Source organism: Sturnira hondurensis, unplaced genomic scaffold, assembly GCF_014824575.4.
Source record: "Sturnira hondurensis isolate 20B ecotype Veracruz unplaced genomic scaffold, ASM1482457v3 Scaffold0020489, whole genome shotgun sequence".
Taxonomy (NCBI): domain Eukaryota; kingdom Metazoa; phylum Chordata; class Mammalia; order Chiroptera; family Phyllostomidae; genus Sturnira; species Sturnira hondurensis.
Window position 1 is genome coordinate 6,463,528 of NW_028093120.1, and position 20,942 is coordinate 6,484,469.

The 20,942-nt window shown below is 38.2% G+C and overlaps 1 protein-coding gene across 1 annotated transcript in view; it reads right to left on the reverse strand.

The window, feature by feature from the left end:
- Window positions 1-20,582, reverse strand: part of TRPC6 (transient receptor potential cation channel subfamily C member 6) — a 126,818-nt gene extending 106,236 nt beyond the window's left edge. Inside the window, exon 1 of the mRNA XM_037029742.1 lies at window positions 19,949-20,582. Within this exon, the coding sequence (XP_036885637.1) occupies window positions 19,949-20,121 (173 nt within the window). The 5' untranslated portion in view covers window positions 20,122-20,582. The remainder of the gene's footprint in view (window positions 1-19,948) is intronic.
- Window positions 20,583-20,942: the final 360 nt, after the last annotated feature.

Genomic DNA, 20,942 nt, shown 5'->3' on the forward strand with positions numbered 1-20,942 from the left:
GAATTATTTCATTTAAATATTTAAGGACTTTTCCTGGATGTAATAAGCTGTCACAAATTCTTTCAACTTATTAAATAAAAAGTACCTTTCTTTTTGTTACTTTAGTAAAAACAAGAAAAGATAAATCCCCATGAGTGTTACATCAACACAGTGTAAATAGAGAACGAATTTATGTTTGCATATTCTTGTTTGTACAATTATTTTCTCATTGCTATATAATTACAGTTGTCCCCATTCCCCCCATTATGCTCTCCCTTCCCCTCCACTTCCCCCATTCAATCTTTTCCCTCTCCCATTGCCTTTGGCCACCGGGTCCTTTATACATGTTCCTTGACAACCCTTCCACTTTTTCACCCCATTATCCCCCTCCCCCCTCCCTTCTGGTTACTGTTAGTTTATTCTTTATTTCAGTGTCNCTGGGCCACACCAGCCAGGGCAAAATTTGAGGTTTTTAATCTTATATTTTTGCTTTCGGATGAATACACAGTAATGATTTTCTTAACTGAAATTAGATTTAGTTGCTAACTCTGGTTTTTACGGTGAATCTAAAGTATCTGAAATAATAGGTTTCCCCAAATGGCTACATATTAAAATCATCTGGGGAATGTTTTCAATGTTATTGCTAGGCCATACCTCACCCCAAAACTCTTGAGTTAAGCTCTTGTAAAAATGTGTATTTTTAATAATCATCCAGGTGATTCTGATATGCATGGTGGGACAAAAGTAGATTTACAGTTGTTCATATGGAAAATAATGCAATGGTTAATGAATAATGAGCAGGAACAAACTCTGTGTTGTGGATACTGACAACCGAAAACCTACTTTTACCCACCCTGTATAAACAGATTTGCAAGTCACTGATTAAAACCTTCTGCAATCCACTGGTCTAAATGTGTAAAAAAGAGGCTATTAATATTTTCTCTGTGTTTACATCTTTTAGCATGCAACACTTCCCCTTAGTAATATCTTTCACTATAATTTTCCAGTAATAGTACATAAGGCGCTTGCATGTAAGAAAAGGGATAGGGATCATTTCTAAGCCTTTCTAGGTATAAGATAAATTGTAGTCCAACCTGAAAATAATTAATTTCTGAAAGATAGATTACAATGAAAATCAACTGTATGACTTTAACTGTGAGTTTTGCCCAGGCACAATTTGGTCCAAACAAAAGTTACAATATTTTGCTAATGTAATGTAACTTTTAGATAATTTTCACTTAACATTCTTTTCTCACTTTCTTGTTTTTAAGCTGAATTATTTCATTTAAATATTTAAGACTTTCCTGGATGTAATAAGCTGTCACAAATTCTTTCAATTTATTAAATAAAAAGTACCTTTCTTTTTGTTACTTTAGTACAAACAAGAAAAGATAAATCCCCATGAGTGTTACATCAACACAGTGTAAATAGAGAACGAATTTATGTTTGCATATTCTTGTTTGTACATTTTCTCATTGCTATGTAATTACAGTTGTCCCCATTCCCCCCATTATGCTCTCCCTTCCCCTCCACTTCCCCCATTCAATCTTTTCCCTCTCCCATTGCCTTTGGCCACCGGGTCCTTTATACATGTTCCTTGACAACCCTTCCACTTTTTCACCCCATTATCCCCCTTCCCCCTCCCTTCTGGTTACTGTTAGTTTGTTCTTTATTCCAGTGTCTCTGGTTCTATTCTGCTCGCTTGTTTGTTTTGTTGATCAGGTTCTACTTATAGGTGAGAACACATGGTATTTGCCTTTCACTGCCTGGCTTATTTCACTTAGCATAATGCTCTCCAGCTCCATCTATGCTGTTGAGAAGGGTAGGAGTTCCTTCTTTCTTTCTGCTGCGTAACATTCCGTTGTGCGAATGGACCACATTTTTTTTATCCACTCATTTACTGATGGGCACCTAGGTTGCTTCCAACTCTTGGCTACCGTAAATTGTGCTGCTATGAACATTGGGGTGCATAGGTTCTTTTGAATTGGCGTTTCAGGATTCTTAATGTATGATCCCAGCAGTGGAATTGCTGGGTCAAAAGGCAGTTCCATTTTTAGTTTTCTGAGGCAATTCCATCCTGTTTTCCACAGTGGCTGCACCAGTCTGCATTCCCACCAACAGAGCACTAGGGTTCCCTTTTCTCCACAGCCTTGCCAGCACTTGTTCTTTTTTGACTTATTATAGCCACTCTGACCAGTGTGAAGTGGTATCTCATTGTGGTTTTTATTTGCATCTCTCTGATCACTAGTGATGCTGTTTATCCTCTCATATGTCTCTGGGCCCTCTCTATGTCCTTAGTGAAGTGACTGTTCAGGTCCTTTGTCCATTTGTAATTGGATTGTTTGTCTTCTTGGTGTGGAGTCTTTTGAGTTCTTTATATATTTTGGAGATCAAACCCTTGTCTGAAAATATTGTCGCATGGAATATCTAAAATTTCCTTCCTATGCTCTCATCTAGGACTTTTATGGTAGAGTTATTTAGAAATATTTAACAGCCATCATTTTAGAAAACAAGCATGTACACACAGCTCTTAGAATTCATTAAATTACCTAAGCTAAAAGAATATAAAACCCCAATATTGTAGTATTTCTGAAAAGGCAACAATAAAAACATGGTAAAGGCAAAGTCTAGCAATACTGTATGAGGCCCAGAGAGGGAAGAATTTTAGAAGTAAGTCCAATCCACTGAAATCGCTTTTTTTAAGGGAAACACTGATTCTTTCATCCAACAGACATTTACTGAATCACATCACATGCTACTCATTGTTACAGATTAGCCGCTTGCCCCTGTGAAGCTGCCATTCCACTGATGGGGAAAAAATACGGACAGCGAGGGTCAAAAACAAAAAATCAAGAAAAAAAAATCAAATGGGTCAAGCTGGCACAGATGCTTGAGAGCCATAAAGTCTTAGGCAAGTCACTTTGTGTTTCAGAACTGTTTCCTCATTTATAAGCAAAAAATAATATTACCTATCACACAGGTTTGCTGTGAGGATGAAATCAGCTAATATAAATAAAGCAAAAGACTGCCAGTCTTATCTGTATTTTAAAGTCAGCTGGAGAATACAGTTTAAGCCTCTTAAATTCTAGACAGATCATAAAAGATATTGTATGCCTTATCATCTTTCACATCACATCTTCTCTTTCATTTACCTTACCTCTAGCACACCAAACACTGTATTTCATTGATTTTTAAACACATATCTCTCCCATTTTAACTTGTGTGGAATAGACTGCATCTTGCCATCTAGGGCTTCTTGGAATCACTGCTGTCAGGTGTCAGTCATTACCATAACATTGAAAGTGCATGAGCAAGCAGAAAAAGCAGTGGCATCCAATGTTTCAGATTGGATGACAGAGGGTGGAAAATAAATCCTGAAAACAGTAGCTGAGCATTCTTTTCAAGCCCAAGAAACAAATGCATGTGTGTATGTGAATCTCTCTGTTGGGGAGGGTGGGACATACGTGAGGGATAGTGGTGAATCATTTGTTTAGCAACATTCAGGAACTGTTACTCAAAATAGTCTAGCTCTACATAATGGCAAAGTCAGTTTAATTACCTAGCACCAAAAGCTTTGTGTCTAACACAGGTTCTTCAAAGAAATGCTGCATCACCACTGTTCATTTTGGCATGGAGGACAATGCCATGTGGGAAAACACGAGCATTTAAGATTCTGAGTTGAAAAGGGACCAGAAAGCCCATCTCTAAGTGTGAAGGGGCTTTAGGAGTACCTTAACCAAATTTATTTTGTTTAGATTTTCTTTTTCCATATGTGCATAAGAGTTATATATGACGCAAATCTATATCTAATTGTCTACAAAGAGCTGCTTCAATGAGTATAAAATAAAAATCAAAGGTAGCATTTAACTGACAACATTTTTTGCTTGTTTTTTGGAGGGTATATCTAATATCAGAGCAGGTTACAATTGATAGAACCTTATATTTGATAAGACATTGTTTGTGGTTCCCAAATATGGTGTGTGGCATATCAAAGGAGCTTAAGCAAATACTGTTGAAAGCGATTAATGCACCTCTCAAGATGAAATGTAGTGCCTGCTCCTGAATGTCCCTCACAGAAAGAGGATCTGCAGAAAACCTCGTCCTGGGTAGTAGCGGGGTCCCCACGTTGCTCAGGGGTCAACTTCCCACAGTCACCACTGCCACCCTCCACCTCTTCAATGCAAATTCTGTTTCAAGGAGATTCACATCATAATAATAAAAATGAGTTTATCAGTAACAGTTTATCTGCCAAAAGAATTTTCAAAAGAGTTGCACAAATCATGTCCTTTCCAATTCTTATTATAACTCTCCAGGTAATTTTGTTGGTGATTCCCATGAAGAAAACTCTTCCCAGTCTTGTGGGAGGATTTTGTGCTGACCTACCACACGTCAGGCCAAAATGCTCTCTGTGCTGCAAAACCAGAGCTGCTGTGATTGAAACACGAGATCTGCCATGAATAGGCAATCAAGCTTAACGTGAATATCCACACTGTAACTGATGGGGGGCAACAGACACTTTCAGATAAGTATCATGTAAAATGCTTTTAAAGTTACGCAGATCCTCCAGTTTCACACTGCCATTTTTCCGATACAACTGCATGAAAGCATAGAAACAATTTCATCCACATGCTAGAAATCAACAGTAAAAGAAAGCTTCATCATTTGTAATCTTTAGTCATAAAAGACCACTTGATAAAACAATTACAGATTACCTAGTTTGGGTACATTCATCATCTTTTGGTGACCAAGATTGTAAGTTTTTCAAAACCTATCACTGTTTATCTAGTTAAGTGATAAAACAAAATCTTCTGCTTCTTCCTTTCTGTCTTCCCATTTCTGTCAACTACCAGATACGTAATCTTTGGGAAGTCACGGAACTTCACATTGCTGTTGAATTTTTTTCTTTCTTATCAGTAAAATAGGGTATAAAGCTGCATACCTCATTGCTCTACTATAAATATTAAATGAGTTAATACTTATAAAAACACTTAGAGGAGGGCCTAGTGATAGAGGCCCCTAATAAATCTAGCTATTATTTTTATTATTACCAGACATAATCACATAAAAGATGAATGAATATGTAGTTTAATGAGTTAATGAAAGAAGTATATAATATAAAGCTTCACCTTCAAAGATAGTTAATTAAGATTTTAATAGAAAGAGAAGATGGAGGTTAAACATATTTATCACTACTATTCAGAGCCTTTCTTCCTGTCTTCTCCCCTCAACCAGAGTACAACTTAGTTACAATGAGCACTGAACAAAAACCCTTGGTTCAGTAGATCACACCCAACCTGTGACTCCTCAAAAAGCTATGGAAAGAGAGAAAAAGGGATGATGAGTATGCTCTCCAAGAGCGCAACCCACCAAGTAGCCAGCTGTGCCAAGGACAAGTACGGAATGCTGAAAGAATTGGGAACTCTGCAAACTACCAGCCCTTCTGCCCATGCGTTCCAGCCTGTGCTATCTAAGATGCATTCGTTTTTGTCCACTTGACAATGTACCAGCTGTGTAATTTTCTGCACATTGCTTAACATCTTTAAATTTCAATATTATCATTTATGAAATGGACATTTAACAGAGCCAAGTGCCTGCTCTAAAGAGCAAATTACATTTGTATGACAACTAGAAAAGGACCTGCTACAGAGTATGTATTCAAAAGGTGTTAATCCCACCAAATACATGTAAAGAGTTTAGATTAGTCCTGTACAGAAACAACAACTTGCACTGAACTGTAACTCTCATAACTCTCATTAACATCATCCCTACTCTTGGTCCCGGCTGAGTTATCTGAATTAGGCAGAAAACAGTTATAGAGGTATAGCACACTCATATACATTGTATGGGTAGTAGTTGGAAACATTTCCATAGTTTGTTCCAAACAGACATCCTATAAGAAATGTGATTCAATCACTTCCAATGGCTTAAGAGTCTTGAATGGCATGTCCACTTTTAGGTGCCAAAGTTTACTTGAAATTTGGCATATAGATGAGCATTCGCCATGTACTTAGAGTAAGTGGAAGATTCCTGAACAAAGAGCAGTCACAGATGGTCATTTTACCCAACTGGATCCTCTTACGGCCATAGTTAGCATGTTTTTATGGAAGAGGGAGAGAAACAAGAATGGGCTTTAAGAAAATGGTTTCCTTTTATGACTTACTTTCTTACAAAACAAAGATGAATTGCCTTATGAAGTCACTTCTTATAATTCAAGGAACATAACTAACTCTAGAGAAAAAATATGCAATGCCTTCCTAGAGGTAAACCAACATTCTATTAAAGAATGTATGTAGACATTTCAGCACATCTGGCAATAACTCCACAACCTGCATGTCTATCCCCTTAAAAACATGTTTCCTGATAATTTGTTATCAGTCGATGTTGATTACTTCAAGGCAGTGGAGGTTTGGAAACAAAATAGGTGGTTTCTGTCATGCAGAACACAGACTGCCAAAGTGGTCAATTAAAAGAGATCCACCATTAACCCAAGTGGCTAGGGGAGATGTTGGTTCTTAAATGAAGAAGGGGAAGCAGATCCAAAGGTGATTGTTATACTTGCTTTTCCTCTGAGAGCAGCTTTGAAAATGCAAACTGTTAACCAAGGACCAGCTCTTTGCTTTATGGTTATAAATATTACTTCAAAGGACATTATACTGGGATTATCTCTGAATTCTAAATCATTCCATATATATATATATATANTGGTTATTAATATTACTTCAAAGGACATTATACTGGGATTATCTCTGAATTCTAAATCATTCCGTATATATATATATATACAAGGAATCATGATATCACACATGCTCCCTTTGATTGATTTTAATTATATTTTTCATTTATTTATTTGTTATTTTTTAAACCTTATTCAAGGATATGTTTATTGATTTTAGAAGGAGAGAGAAGAGAGAGAGAGAAAGAGAAGGAAACATCCATGTGAGAGAGAAACATCTATCGGTTGCCTCTCATAAATTCCCCGACAAGGAATTGAACCCCTAAACTTTCAGTATGCTGGAAGATGCTCCGATCACTGAGCACCCAGCCAGGGCTGATTTTATTTATCTTTTGATAAATACATTTTTGTAAGGAAAAACGCTGCTTGATTTTATCCTTACACTGCTGTTGGGTGTTGTGTTCTTATGTGTCTGTCCCTTTGTGGGTCAGGGAGTGAAGCCATACCTCTGTGGGTAGCTGGTGGGGTCTTTGCTTAAATGGGTGAATGGACCTAATGTCAATGATTCAGGAGAAGAGGAATCCTAGAAAAAGAATGGAGTTTGAAAGGCATATCTTGCACTGGATTAAAAAGACGGTGAGGGCTGAGGGTTTGTCTGTCTGGACTAGGCTTTATTAAGGGCTAGATTTTTTCAGGATGGTCTAGGGAGAGGAAGGAAGAATGCTCTGCTCTCTGCCAATTGGATGAAGTTTGGTGCTAGGCAGGGTCAATCCTTAGGAGACTTCGTATATGAACTGGAAGAGCAGCTATAACCAGCGAAGAGTTCTCTGTTTGTTAATTCTCTTTGATTATACCTGAACATTTGACAGGTCCTGATACAGACACAGCCTCATCTCAGGTGAGCAGAAGAAACCTGAAGGGAAGAGCCTGAGGCTAGAGAGCTAAAAGGAGAGCAGTGTGGTAGTGACAGTAATGTTCAGTAGTAGCCAACCTCCCAGAAGAAGGTGAATTTCGGTGGATTGGCAGCTGGAATATAAGAAATAGTATCACCTTCTATGTGGACATTCATTCTTCTGCCTAACCTAGAGGACTTAGATGCTATGTTATGAAAAGACCCAGCTCTGGCTGCTGTGGCTCAGTGAATTGAGTGCAGGCCTGCTAACCAAAGGGTCGCTGGTTCAATTCCCAGACAAGGCCCGTGTTTGGGTTGCAGGCCAGGTCCCCAGTAGGGGGCGTGCAAGGAGCAACCACACATTGATGTTTCTCTCCCTCTGTTTCTCTCTCCCTTCTCCTCTCTCTAAAAATAAGTAAATAAACTATTTCAAAAAGAAAACAGCCAGTATCACTTCATTTACTATTACAACAAAAAGAGGGGTGGGCAAAAGTAGGTTTACAGTTCTGAGTACACAAAACACAGAATTTATTCTTGCTTTATTTATTTATTTATTTATTTATTGTATTATTTATTATTTCACCTACTTTTGCCCACTCCTGTATTGAGGAGAGGATCATATCTTTGTTAAGGAAGACACATTAATTTGCACCTTTGTTATACACTGCAAACTTCAAGAAATAGAGCATCACCTCATATCTACAGGCTTACAGTCTAGTAATAGAGGGAAAGAGATGTATGAAAAAAATAAGTGCAAAAACATAACAGATGTTTGAACAAACATAGTTATTAGACATATGGAGGCAAAGTGAGGGAAAAACATAAAAATTTAATGATTCATAGGCCTGAGTCCATATGCTAACTTTAGTCTTAAACTTCTTTAAAAGAGTAAGTATTCTCTATCAGTAATTAATGTCACAAAACACTTTCTAACCTGCAATCTGAATTTGTCATTCACTTATTTATACATAAATGTGTAGAGGACACATTTTATTTTACCTGGAGAAAAGAAGACTGTGTTTGAGAATTCTATTCGTCTGTGGTCTCTGACATTAGGTGGCCTCTCTTAAATCAGGTATTAAAAGTCTGGGTCCTGATATTCATACATAAGTTTCATCCAAAACCATCTGGAAGCCAAAAAAGTTTTAAAGAATTCATGACCCATAAAAATGTCATTCCTTGAGCACCGGCCTGCGAACCAGAGTATCACGTTCGATTCCCAGTCAGGGCACATGTCTGGGTTGCAGGCCAGTTCCCAGCAGGGGACGCAAAAGAGGCAACTATACATTGATATTTCTCTCCTTCTCTCCTTCCCTTCCCCTCTAAAGATAAATAAATAAAATCTTAAAAAGAAAAACAGGTTTAACAGAAAAGTCATTGAGATTTTTTTTTAAATGTCATTCTTCATTATAATTGAAAAAAGTTTTTAAAAAACATGAGGTAACATATATTAAAGAAATTTTTCACTTATCTTTATTTAATAATAGGTTCTCCATAATGTAAAATTTTAAATAGCACGACGTACAAGTAAACATCTGAGAAACATTATTGTAACAATGTCTATAATTCAATATCATGCTTATGGCACATTATTCAAGTTCTTTGATCATTAATAAAATAATAGTTTAAACAGCTATTGTGCTGTAAAAGTCTCTTTCTTCAGTTTGCATTCTTTATTGCTTAACCATGTACATGGAATAACTTTATTTGTCTCCCAAATAAACAATAAAAATAATCTTAAAGTCTTTGTTCAGAGAATGTCTAGCATTTTATTTTTTAAATTTTTTTATTGTTGTTCAAGTATGGTTGTCTCCATTTCCCCCCGTAACTGGCCCCCACCGCAGCCACCCCAACTTCCCATCCTTGAATGTCTAGCCTTTTAAAATCATTGAATAATCACAATTACTATTTAATTTAAACTACTTTATAAAATAAACAGGTTTTATGAAACTCATAGATTAAATAAAAAATAAATATAAGTGTCAAAAAGTCTTTGTTTTTACCATGTGAAATGAACAGAATTAAGAACCTGGGTTTTTCTTACAATTTTGATTCATGATAAGTCAACCCTTAAAGAGGAATCTCTTTTTGTCTGTATCCTTGTTAAAAAAAGATACTATCAGAAATGGAGAACTAACTTTGTACTTTTATGTGAAACAAAAAAACATAGTTCTTACAAGCTACACAATTTATAACCTAGGTTTCAAGATACATCATGAGTACATTTTTATTATATATATTTTCAATTTCAAAACTTATTCAAATACATTCCTTTCAAGTGCACATGGAAAGTTTTCTAGGATAGGCCACATGTTAGGACACAAAATAAGTCTCAATAAATTTAAGAGTGAAATCATATCAAGAATCTTCTCTGACCCTAACAGTATAAAAATAGAAATCAATCACAAGAAAAAAAACTAAAAACACACAAACACATGGAGGCTAAATAACATTGTTACTGACCGATGTTATTTGTTTAGTAACAAATGTTACTTATTTAGTCAGTTAACAAATGATGGGTTAACAATGAGATAAAGAAAGAAATCAAGATACCTTGAGACTTCTGGCCAAGATGAACACATAGGTAAACGTGCTTCACCTCCACATACAGCTACAACAAAAATTACAACTAGACTACAAAACAAGTATCACCCAAATTCATCAGAAAATCAAGCTGCATGGAATTCTGATAACCAGGGATTTACGGAAGCCACATTCATCAGAGAGGTATGAGGGATGGAGACACAAAGGTGAGGAGAGGCACAGAGAAGCGGCAGATGGGCAGTCCCACATTCGTGTGTGGTGAATAAAAATTGGGAGGGATACCTTGGGAGTGAGCAATCCCAGCCCCAGACCAGACCACCCAGCCCAGGGTTCCAATGCCAGGAAGATAAATCCCCATAACATCTAGCTGCAAAAACTAGTAGGGGTTGAGGCTGTGGAATAAACTGCAGAATTCCAACAGACTTCTCTTAAAGGGCCCACAATGGACTCAGTACTCACACAGACCATCCCCCTCTGGAACTCAGCACCAGGGCAGCAGCTGGAAGGGCACGAACGGCATACAGGGAGAAAGGGAGAAAGTAAAGTGACTGGCAATGAGATGAGTGCCAGGAAGACAGCTTCCTCTCAGTCATTCTCCAGAGGCCAGGCAGCAGCATTGTCCCCTCTCTGAGCCTTCCCCCACACAGAGCCACAGAGCAGTAAAATGGGTTGCTCTGCCCTGGTGACTACCTATGGCTCGGCTCCACACAATTTACAGGTGCCTTTTCTACAAAAGCCATGTTACTAAGACAGGGAGTCAAAGCAGCTCTACTTAAGACACAGAAACAAACACAGGGAGGCTGCCAAATTGAGGAGTCAAAGAAATAATGGCCCAAATGAAAAAAACACAAAACAAAACCCTAGTAAAAAAACTAAATGAAATGGAGATAAACAAACTATCAGATGCAGATTTCAAAACACTGGCTATCAGGATGTTCAAAGAAATCACTGGGTACTGCAACACCATAAAAAAAGACCCAGAAAGAAATGAAGGTTGCATTAAGTGAAATAAAGAAAAATCCACAGGGAACCAACAGTGGAGGGGATAAAGTCAAGATTCAAATCAACAATTTGGAACATAAGGAAGAAAAAAGAACTCATTCAGAACAGCAAGAAGAAAAAAGAATTTTTAAGAAGCAGGAATAGGATAAGGAACCTCTGAGACATCTCCTCATGTACCAACATCTGAATCATAGGGGTGCCAGAAGTAGAAGAGGAAGAGAAAGAAATTGAAACCTTATTTGAAGAAATAATGAAAGAAGACTTCCCTAATATGGTGAAGAAATAGACATACAGGTCCAAGAAACACAGAGAGTCCTAAACAAGTTGGACCAAAAAAGGAACATGCCAAGACACATCATAATTAAAATGCCATAGGTTAAAGCTAAAGAGAGAATTTAAAAGCAGCAAGAGAAAAGCAGACAGTTACCTACAAAGGAGTTCAATAAGACTACCAGCTTATTTCTCAGAAGAAACTTTGCAGGCAAGAAGGGACTGACAAGAAGTATTCAAAGTGATGAAAAGCCAGGACCTACAACCTACATTACTTTATCCAACAAAGCTATCATTTAGAATTGAAGGGCAGATAAAGTGCTTCCCATGCAAGGTAAAACTAAAGGAGATCATCATCAACAAGCCATTACTATGTAAAATGTTAAAGGGAACTGTATCAGAAAAAGAAGATCAAAAATATGAACATTAGAATGGCAACAAATGCACAATTATCAATGACTATATCTAAAAAACAAATTAAGCAAACAAGCAGAGCAGGAACAAAATCATAGATATGTAGATCATTTGGAAGATTATCAGCTGGGGGGGGAATATGGAGATTGGGGGGAAAGGTGCAGGAATTATGAAGTACAAATTGGTAGGAACAAAGCAGTGTAAGAAGTGGAATAGCCAAAAAACTTACATGCATGATTCATTGACATGAACTAAGGGCAGGGATTGTTGGTTGGGATGGGGATACAGGGCAGAGGAGGGTAAAGGGATAAAAACTGGGACAACTGTAATAACATAATCAATCAAATATTTTTTTTAAAAAAGATACCTTGAAACACAACCCAAAACCTATGGGATATAACGAAAGTACTCCTAAGTAGGAAATTAACAGCAATAGGCCTACCTCAAGAAACAAGAAAAGTCTCAAATAACCAATCTAACCTTATAGTTAAAACTACTATAAAAATAAAAATGGCCAAAAGTGAGTAATAGTAAATAATAAAGGTCAGAGCATAAATAAACAAAACAGAGTCTAAAAACATTACAAAAGATCAATGAAACTAAGAGCTAGTTCTTTAAAGAGATAAACAAGATTGATAAGCCTTTAACCAGACTCACTGAGAAAAAAGAGAGAGGGCCCAAACAAATAGAATCAGAAGTAAAAGAGAAGTGACAACTGACACCACAGAAATACAAAGGATTATAAGAAAATATTACAAACAACAATATGCTGACAAATTGGACGATATGGAAGAAATAGATAAATTCCTAGAAAAATGCAATAACCCAAAACTGAATCAAGAAGAAACAGAAAATCTGAACAGAAAAATTACAACTAATGAAATTACAGCAGTAATCAAAAAACTTCCAACAAACAAAAGTCTTAGACTGGATGGATTCACAGGTGACGTTTACCAACCATTCAAAAATGAACTAACACCCACCCAAACTATTACAAAAAAATCAAGAGAAAAGACTCCCATGATTATTTTAGAAGGTCAACACATCCTACTTTCAAAACCACTACAAAGAAATTATAGGCCAATATCCCTGATAAACAAATGTAAAAATCCTCAACAAAATACCAGCAAACCAAATCCTGCAATACCTTATAAAGATCATGCACCATAATCACTAGGATTTATTTCTAGGCTGCAAGGTTGGTATAATATCCACATATTGATCAATGTGACACACAACATAGATAAAATGAAAGATAAAAATCAATGATGATAGCAAGAAATGCAGAAAAAGCTTTTGATGAAATCCAGCAACCATTTATGATCAAAACCCGCAGTAAAGGAAGAATAGAGACAACATATCTCAATATAATTAAAGCCATATATCACAAACTCACTCAATGAGTGAGTGAGCTAACATCATACTCAATGAGCAATAATTAAAACTGTTTCCCTTAATATTGGGAATAACACAGGGATGTCCATTTTCATTACCCTAATTCAAAATACTACTAGTAGTCCTAGCCATAGCAATCAGACAAGAAGAAATAAAAGGAATACAAATTTGAAAGAAAGGAATAAAACTTTGTAGATGGTATGATACTGTATATAGAGAACCCTAAAAATTACACCAAAAATTGTTAGAAATAATAAAAGAATTCAGTAAAGTAGCAGGACACAAAATCAATATTCAGAAATTAGTGATGTTTTTATACATTGATATGAACTATCAAAAATGGAAACTAAAAAAACAATCCCATTTATAATTGCATCAAAAAATAATGACATACCTAGGAATAAGTTTAACCAAAGATGTAAAACTCCTCTACTCAGAAAATTATAATACACTGAAGAAAGAAACTGAAGAAGATACAATTTAGGGGAAGCATATACTGTGCTTATGGATAAGAAGAAATAACTTTGTTAAAATGTCCATCCTATCCAAACCAATCTATTGGTTCAGTGGAATTCCTATCAAATTACTGATGTTGTATTTCACAGAACTAGAACAAATATTCCGAAAATTTATATGGAACAACAAAAGATCCCAAATAGCCACAGCAACCTTGAGAAAGAAAAACAAAATTGAAAGTACCTGGCATTAAACTATACTCTAAGGCCATAATACTCAAACCACAATGGTACTAGCATAAATACAAACATATAGATCAATAGTAAAGAACAGGGAGCCCTGAACAAAATTCACACCTATATGGTTAATTACTATTTGGCAAAACATACCATAGGGTAAAGGAAATATTTGATAAATGGTGTTGGAAAAACTGGACAGATACATGCCAGAAAATGAAACTAGGCCACCTTCATACACCATATACAGGAATAAACTTAAAATGAATTAAAGAGTTAAATGTAAGACTCGATACCATAAAAATCCTTGATGAAAACATAGGCAGTAAAATCTCAGACATTGCTTTTAGTAATATTTTTTCTGATATATCTCCTCAGGCAAGGGACACAAAAGAAAATATAAATAAATGGGACTACATAAAAAAAAAGTTTTTGTACAATGAAGGAAACCATCAACAAAATGAAACTAAATGAGAAGAAAACCCACTGAATGTGAGAATATATTCACCAACGATACATCTGATAAGGGGTTAATGTCCAAAATTTATAGAACTCACATTACTCAATGCCAAAACTCCCCCACAAAAAAATTTAATTAAAAAATGGGCAAAGAACCTAAATAGACACTTCTCAAAGAGGACTTACAAATGACCAATAGACATATAAAAAGATGCTAAATTTTGCTTATCATAAGAGAAATATACACTTTGAGATATTACCTCATACGTATCAGAATGGCTATCATCAATAATCAACAAACGAGTGTTGACAAAGAGGCAGAGACAGGGGAATCCTTCTGCACTGGTGGTAGGAATGCAGACTGGTGCAGACCCTGTGGAAAACAGTATGGGGGTTCCCCCCAAATTTAAAAATGGAATGCCTTATGACCAGCAATTCCACTTCTGACTATATGTCAAAACACTAATTTGAAAGAATATATGCAGCCCTTGTTCACTGCAGTAGCATTTAGAACACCCAGGCTATGGGAGCAACCCAAGTGCCTATCAATAGACAAGTGGATAAAAAAATATATTGTGCTGCCTATATACATTGGAATATTACTTGGCCATAAAAAGAATGAAATCTTACCATTTATGACAGCATGGATGGACCTACAGGGTATTACGATAAGTGAAATAAGTCATGCAGAGAAAGACAAATACCATATGACTTCATTTACATGTAAAATCTAAAGAGCAGTGTAAACAAAACAGAAACAGACTCATAGATAGAAAAGGGGGGAGGAGGGACTGGGTGGAAAAGATGAAGGGATTAAGCAGTACAGACCGGTGGTCACAAAATAGTCATGAGGATATAAAGCACAGCACAGGAAATATAGTCAATAATATTGTAGTAACTGTGTATGGTGCTATTTGGGTACTGCAAATATCAATTGGAACACTTTGCAAACTATATGATTGTCTAACCACTATGCTCTGCACCTGAAACTAACAAAGAATAATACTGAATGCAAACTGTAATTGAAAAAACTTTTTTTTATTTTTAAACTTATTCAAATCCCTTGTATTTTGGTTCATTTTAATATTTCCTCTTGTCTTTAGTGTTCTGCAGTTTCAGTATGATATGTTTAAATGGTTTATTTTTATTTATTACACTAACATTACTGTACTATTTTTTGTTTTAACATTGTATTTATTTATCTTTAGAGGGGAAGGGAAGGAGAGAGGAAGGAAACATCAATGTATGGTTGCTTCTCGTGCATCCCCTGCAGGGAACTGGTCCCTGCCGGAAACTGGCCCCTGCCGGAAACTGGCCTGCAACCCAAGCATGTGCCCTGACTGGGAATCGAACCACGATCATCTGGTTTGCAGGCCCGCGCTCAATCCACTGAGCTACACCAGCCAGGGCCTACATTACTGTACTTTTTGAACATGAGAACTTAGCATTTCTGGAAAATTATCACCCCATTATCTATTCAAATGTTGCCTCCCCTGCTATTCTCTGTATTTTCTCCTTCTGTAACTCCTATCTTATTGTTCCATGACTCAGTTATGTTTATATTTTTTACTTCTTTATATCTCTGTATGCTGGATATTATCATCAATTATGCTATGGCTAATATGCACTTTAACCCTTCCATTGACCTTTTATTTCAAAATTGTATTTTCATTTACAGATTTTCTATTTTTTGAAGTAAGTCTTATTCTTTCCTTAGAATTTGATTTCTTTGTATACATTGTCAACATTTTATTTTATATCCTGCACTTTATTTTTTTTTTTTCATGTTGAGACATTATCTTAAACTCCTAAGTATCCAGTAAGGCTGTTAGACTGCTTGCTGACTCTGCCTGACGGATTGTACCCTCTGCCGGCACTCATTCTCGGTTGACTATTTCCTTGTGTGCTTGGTCACATACTATGGTGAGCACATCTTTAGCCGTGCTCTCTTCTCTTTTGCCATTTTCTTGAAAATCCTCGCAGTTGAGATGGTTGGCACTATTCTTTCAAAATAGTTTTGTGGTTTACTCTTCTAGGAACCTCAAGAACATTTTTCAGCTTGAAGATTTCCAGGTCAGCTAAGCAGTGTAAAGAAATAAAAGCTACAACAAAAACTCATAATATGCAAGCCCAAAGAATGAAATTTTTAGGGGAAGATTTCTTTTCCTCTTACTAATAAAGTTTTGTGTTCTCACCGTTCTTGTTCTCCCTCTAGCCTAACTTCTCACACAAATAAGGACCCTGGGTCTGTGCAGGGCACAGAGGTCTCAGTCCCAACTCTCTGCCTCATCTGGAACCAAGGCCTGAGCTGCTCTGCCTTTCTCATGGGTGTTGGGCTCTGGCATCCTGGCCACTCAGGTCCATAAGCCCCAAGGGGGCCACAGCACCAGCTCTCCTCTGGCTGTCCATTTCTTTGCTTTTGGCACATGGTAAATAAACCACCTTACTTTTTGTGAAACTGAGCAATGTTTTAAAATTACTTTAAATACTTTAACCAGTATTTCTAGGTAATAGTAACCATAATATTTTTAAATTATCTCAGTCTATTCTATTGCCAGAGCTTTAGTTTACAAAGAGCTTACTGTGTCTTATTTTTAATTATTTAGTCAGTGTTTCCCAAATAGAACATTTAGTTTGACTGTGTTTCAGGTCTTGAGAATTTAGAAACCCTTAACATTACTTATTTTATGTCTAGAGTTCTTCCCCATGTTGAGAAGCTATGAACAAGAAACATAATTTTAATTTCTAAATGATACACTTCCTAAAACTCTGGCAGAACATGGACCATTTCTTGCTATTCATCCATACAAATAGATCAAAACACAGTGTATTGGTTGATTCCTGATTAAAAGTTGGAAAAAGAAAAAATTAAATCTTTTTCTTCTAGACACCATTTCAAAATATTACTACTAACACCATTAAGGTCTGCGAATATGTTATTGTTCCCAAAGAAGATAATATGTCACAATTTTAAGTAGTAAAAGCCTCATAAATCTATGCAAAAAGTCTTTCTCCATAAGTGAACTATGAAACAGAATTTTTTTAGCAAGAGTCATGAACTTACCCCACAAAAATGACAACTTGCAAAAATTTGTGATCTTATAAGGGAAATATCTCAGTGATTTGAAAAAACACTTTCACAAATAATATTCCTCCCACTCTGGGAAAAATACATGAAATTGTTTAAATCACAAATCAAAAGCATATGGAAGGGTTTATTTGTACTCCCCAACAGAGGAAAGTCATTTTCTTTAGCTCTTTTTTTTTTTTACATCACAGGTGTGAAGAACTGTTGTGTATTGATTAAAAGTTTTCAATTACTTGATTTTTTAACTGCAGAAAATACAAACCTTGCCAGATAAATAATGATAAAAGCTATAAAAACTTTAAAGCCTCTGGAAATAACAGATTTAGACAAGACTAGCCTCTACTTCTGAAACAAGGCTCACTCTTAAATGTATTACATAGTACCTCTGACATAGCATGAGGGGGGTGCTCCTTATGAATAGAAGAGCGTTCAAATATTTCTGTTCATCTCTCTGCTGCACAGGTCTAGCCATTAAGAGTGATCTGGAATTCCAGAACTAAATGTTCTCTAAATAGTAGATAATGTAAGAACTAGAAAAATAAATAAGGCAGTAAACCACATTTGAAGAAAGCATTGAGGAAAGATTTCAGGACATGATCTTATTACTTTATTTAGTTTTTTTTCTCACTACATTAATATAGTGAGAAAAAGTTTTTTAATATATTAAAACAAGTTTTTAAAACCAAATTCTTTCTCCCACAGACAGTAACAAGTGATTATAGACTAATCAGGTGGTAAAAAGAAAACATACAAGACTTTGTCTATGAGACAGCCTCATTTTTAAAAAGTCATATAGCTTTTTCAAGTTGTTTGACTTAGCCACAGGTAATGTTACCATCTTAGTAAATCTCAAGTCTAAGCCAATTTTTAAAAGTCTATGTTTTAAACATATACTCTCAAATCAAATTTGAAAATAGCTGTATTCATAATATCCAAGATTGATTTATTTTTCTTCCTATTTTTTCTTGGTGTATGCGTTCTTGCTACTCAGAGTGTGGTCCATGACCAGCATTCTCCACACTTCCCAGATACTGTTAGACGTGCAGAATCTTGGGCTGCACCTGGAGCCTACTGAATTAGAATCTGCATTTTAACAAGATCCGAGGTAATTCATATGTTCATTAAAGCCTGAGAAGCTTTGTACTGTAAAACAATAGAATATTCTGTAATTTAAAGTTGAATACCAGATTTGGGGGGGGCGGGTGATGACGATGTCCAGAAACTAGATAGATGTGATGGCTTCACAACTTTGTGGGTATACTAAACCACTGAACTGTACAACTTAAAATGAATTGTATGTGATGTGAGATATACCTTAATTTTTTAAAAAGACGAAAGATAAGTAATAGTAAGTGCTTTCAAATTGTTCAGCACACAGATGAATGGAACCAGTTCCAACATTTTCTTTTTATCTTGGAAAAAAATTAGATTCTGTTTCCTAGGGTTCATGTCTTACTGTGAAAGGGAACCACAGCAGGGCCTGGCTGTGGGCAGTCCTGACCAAAGATTGGAGGGTGCACCCCCATCTACCACGAGGGTCTGCCTGGAGCCCACGGAAGCAGAAATTCGGAAACGCCCTGCTACACACACACACACACACACACACACACACACACGCACGCTGCTTACAGAACTGCTACAGGGAACTGCTTTCCTCAGGAGGAAAACCGCATCTGGATGGAGGAGACATGTCAGGAAACCACTCTACCCAATCAAGTAAAGGAGCAACGAGGCGGAAACACTATCTACCAGCTGCACGTGTGGGCCCAGGCGTATGAGAGAGGGGAGACTTCTCCACTCCACCCTCTACCCGCCTCTGCTAACGACCCCATCCCCCAAATCCCTAAATAAAATCTCTTGACTAGTCACAATGCACTACTAATGACCTGTCGTCCTCGCTTCTACAGTTCACTCGTCTCCCGGCCCGCACCCTATCCGGCTCCTCTCCAAGGGACGCCTTTGGTAAAAGCTTCGTGCTGCGAATGGGGAAGCCTAGAAGTTCTATTTCCCAGACGTAACCTGGGGACCCGGAGGCGGAGAAGAGGAAGTCCCCAGGACAAGTCCACACCTTCCCGTGCACATCTTCGAACTCCCCGCCGTCTGGGGTCCGAGGGACCTGATCGCGCCACCTGAAGGGCTAAGGCAGGCAGAGTGTGCAGGAACCGCCAGACGCACTAGTTCCTGAGTTCCCCGGACGCACCGAGGTGGCTCCGAGGACCTTTAGTGTTGTACTCATCTCTCCCACACAGGCTGAGTTACAGGGGGCAAATTTGAATCAGTCCCCTGCCCAGAACGTGCCTTTGGCGCAGCGACCCTCTTTGAGGGCGCGGGGTGGCAAACGTACGCGCGGTTGCTCACCGGGAGCAACCTAGATCCGCACACGGCCCTCGGTTCCCAGGGGTCCCAGCCCAGACGGCGCGGCCCTCGGGGGAACACGCGTGTTCAGACGCACAGGGACGCGGATCGTACGCTCCTGCGAGCGCACAGCGTCCGGGGCACAGCCCGAGCCCCGCCCGCCGGTCCGTGGCGCCCACACTTACACGCAGGGATAGTAGCCGTAGGGAGGCAGTGGTGGCTGCGAGCAGCCTTCATCCCCCAGCTCGGGGTCCATCAGCAGGTAGTCCTGGCTTTCGTTGCGCCGCGCGCCGGCCCCAGCCATGCCCCGGGGAGAGCCGCCCCTCCGAGGCCCGAACGCTGGGCTCTGGTTCATCATGGGGACGCCGGCCGGGCCCAGGGTCCGGCTCCGAGGGGAGACGCCCGGGCAGTCCCAGGGGGACCCCGAGGCAGCGTCCGTGCCACTCGCCCGACTGTCCCGGGGCGCGCAGGTGCCCAGGAGACCAGGGTGAGAGGCAGGGGGTGCGGACGCGTGGCGTCCTGAGCTCAGAGAGCGGCTTTGCTGTTCATTCGGAGAGAAGTCACCACTTAGGGGGGCCACAAAGGGGACCCCGCAAGGAGGAGGTCCTGGCTCCGGGGCCAGTGAGTAAAGGCGGGGCGGAGGGTGGCAGCGGAGCCTGACAGCCCGGAGCAAAGGGAGTTGCAGCTGAAGAGTTACTATGTCAACCGAGATTCTCCAGCCTTCGCCTGGCTCCCGCCTTCTTCCTCCACATCCTCCGTCATGACCCCCACCTTTAAAGGGATCAGAATGACGTTCTAGAAAGCAGCAGCCGAAGCCTGTGCTGTAAACACAACTTTCTGGGCCGGAATGAGCCTAAACTAGGCGGAGCGACACGCTGCCCTTCCCTCCTCCCCCGCCCCGCCACCCCAGGAGTCTGCTTATTCAGAAACCATACATTAAGAACTTTCTAGGAAGCTTTCTTTAGGTAAGACTCTTGAAGAACCGAAGAAACCTATTTTTTAAGATGTATGATATCATAACTCTCACACACCAGTAACTATGTACTGGTGCCAGGTGGGTATTTGAAATATTGTGGGACCATTTTCTAAAGTATATGACTGTCTAACCACTATGCTACACACCTGAAACTAATACAAATAATATTGAATGTAAACTGTAATTTAAAAATAAATTTAAAA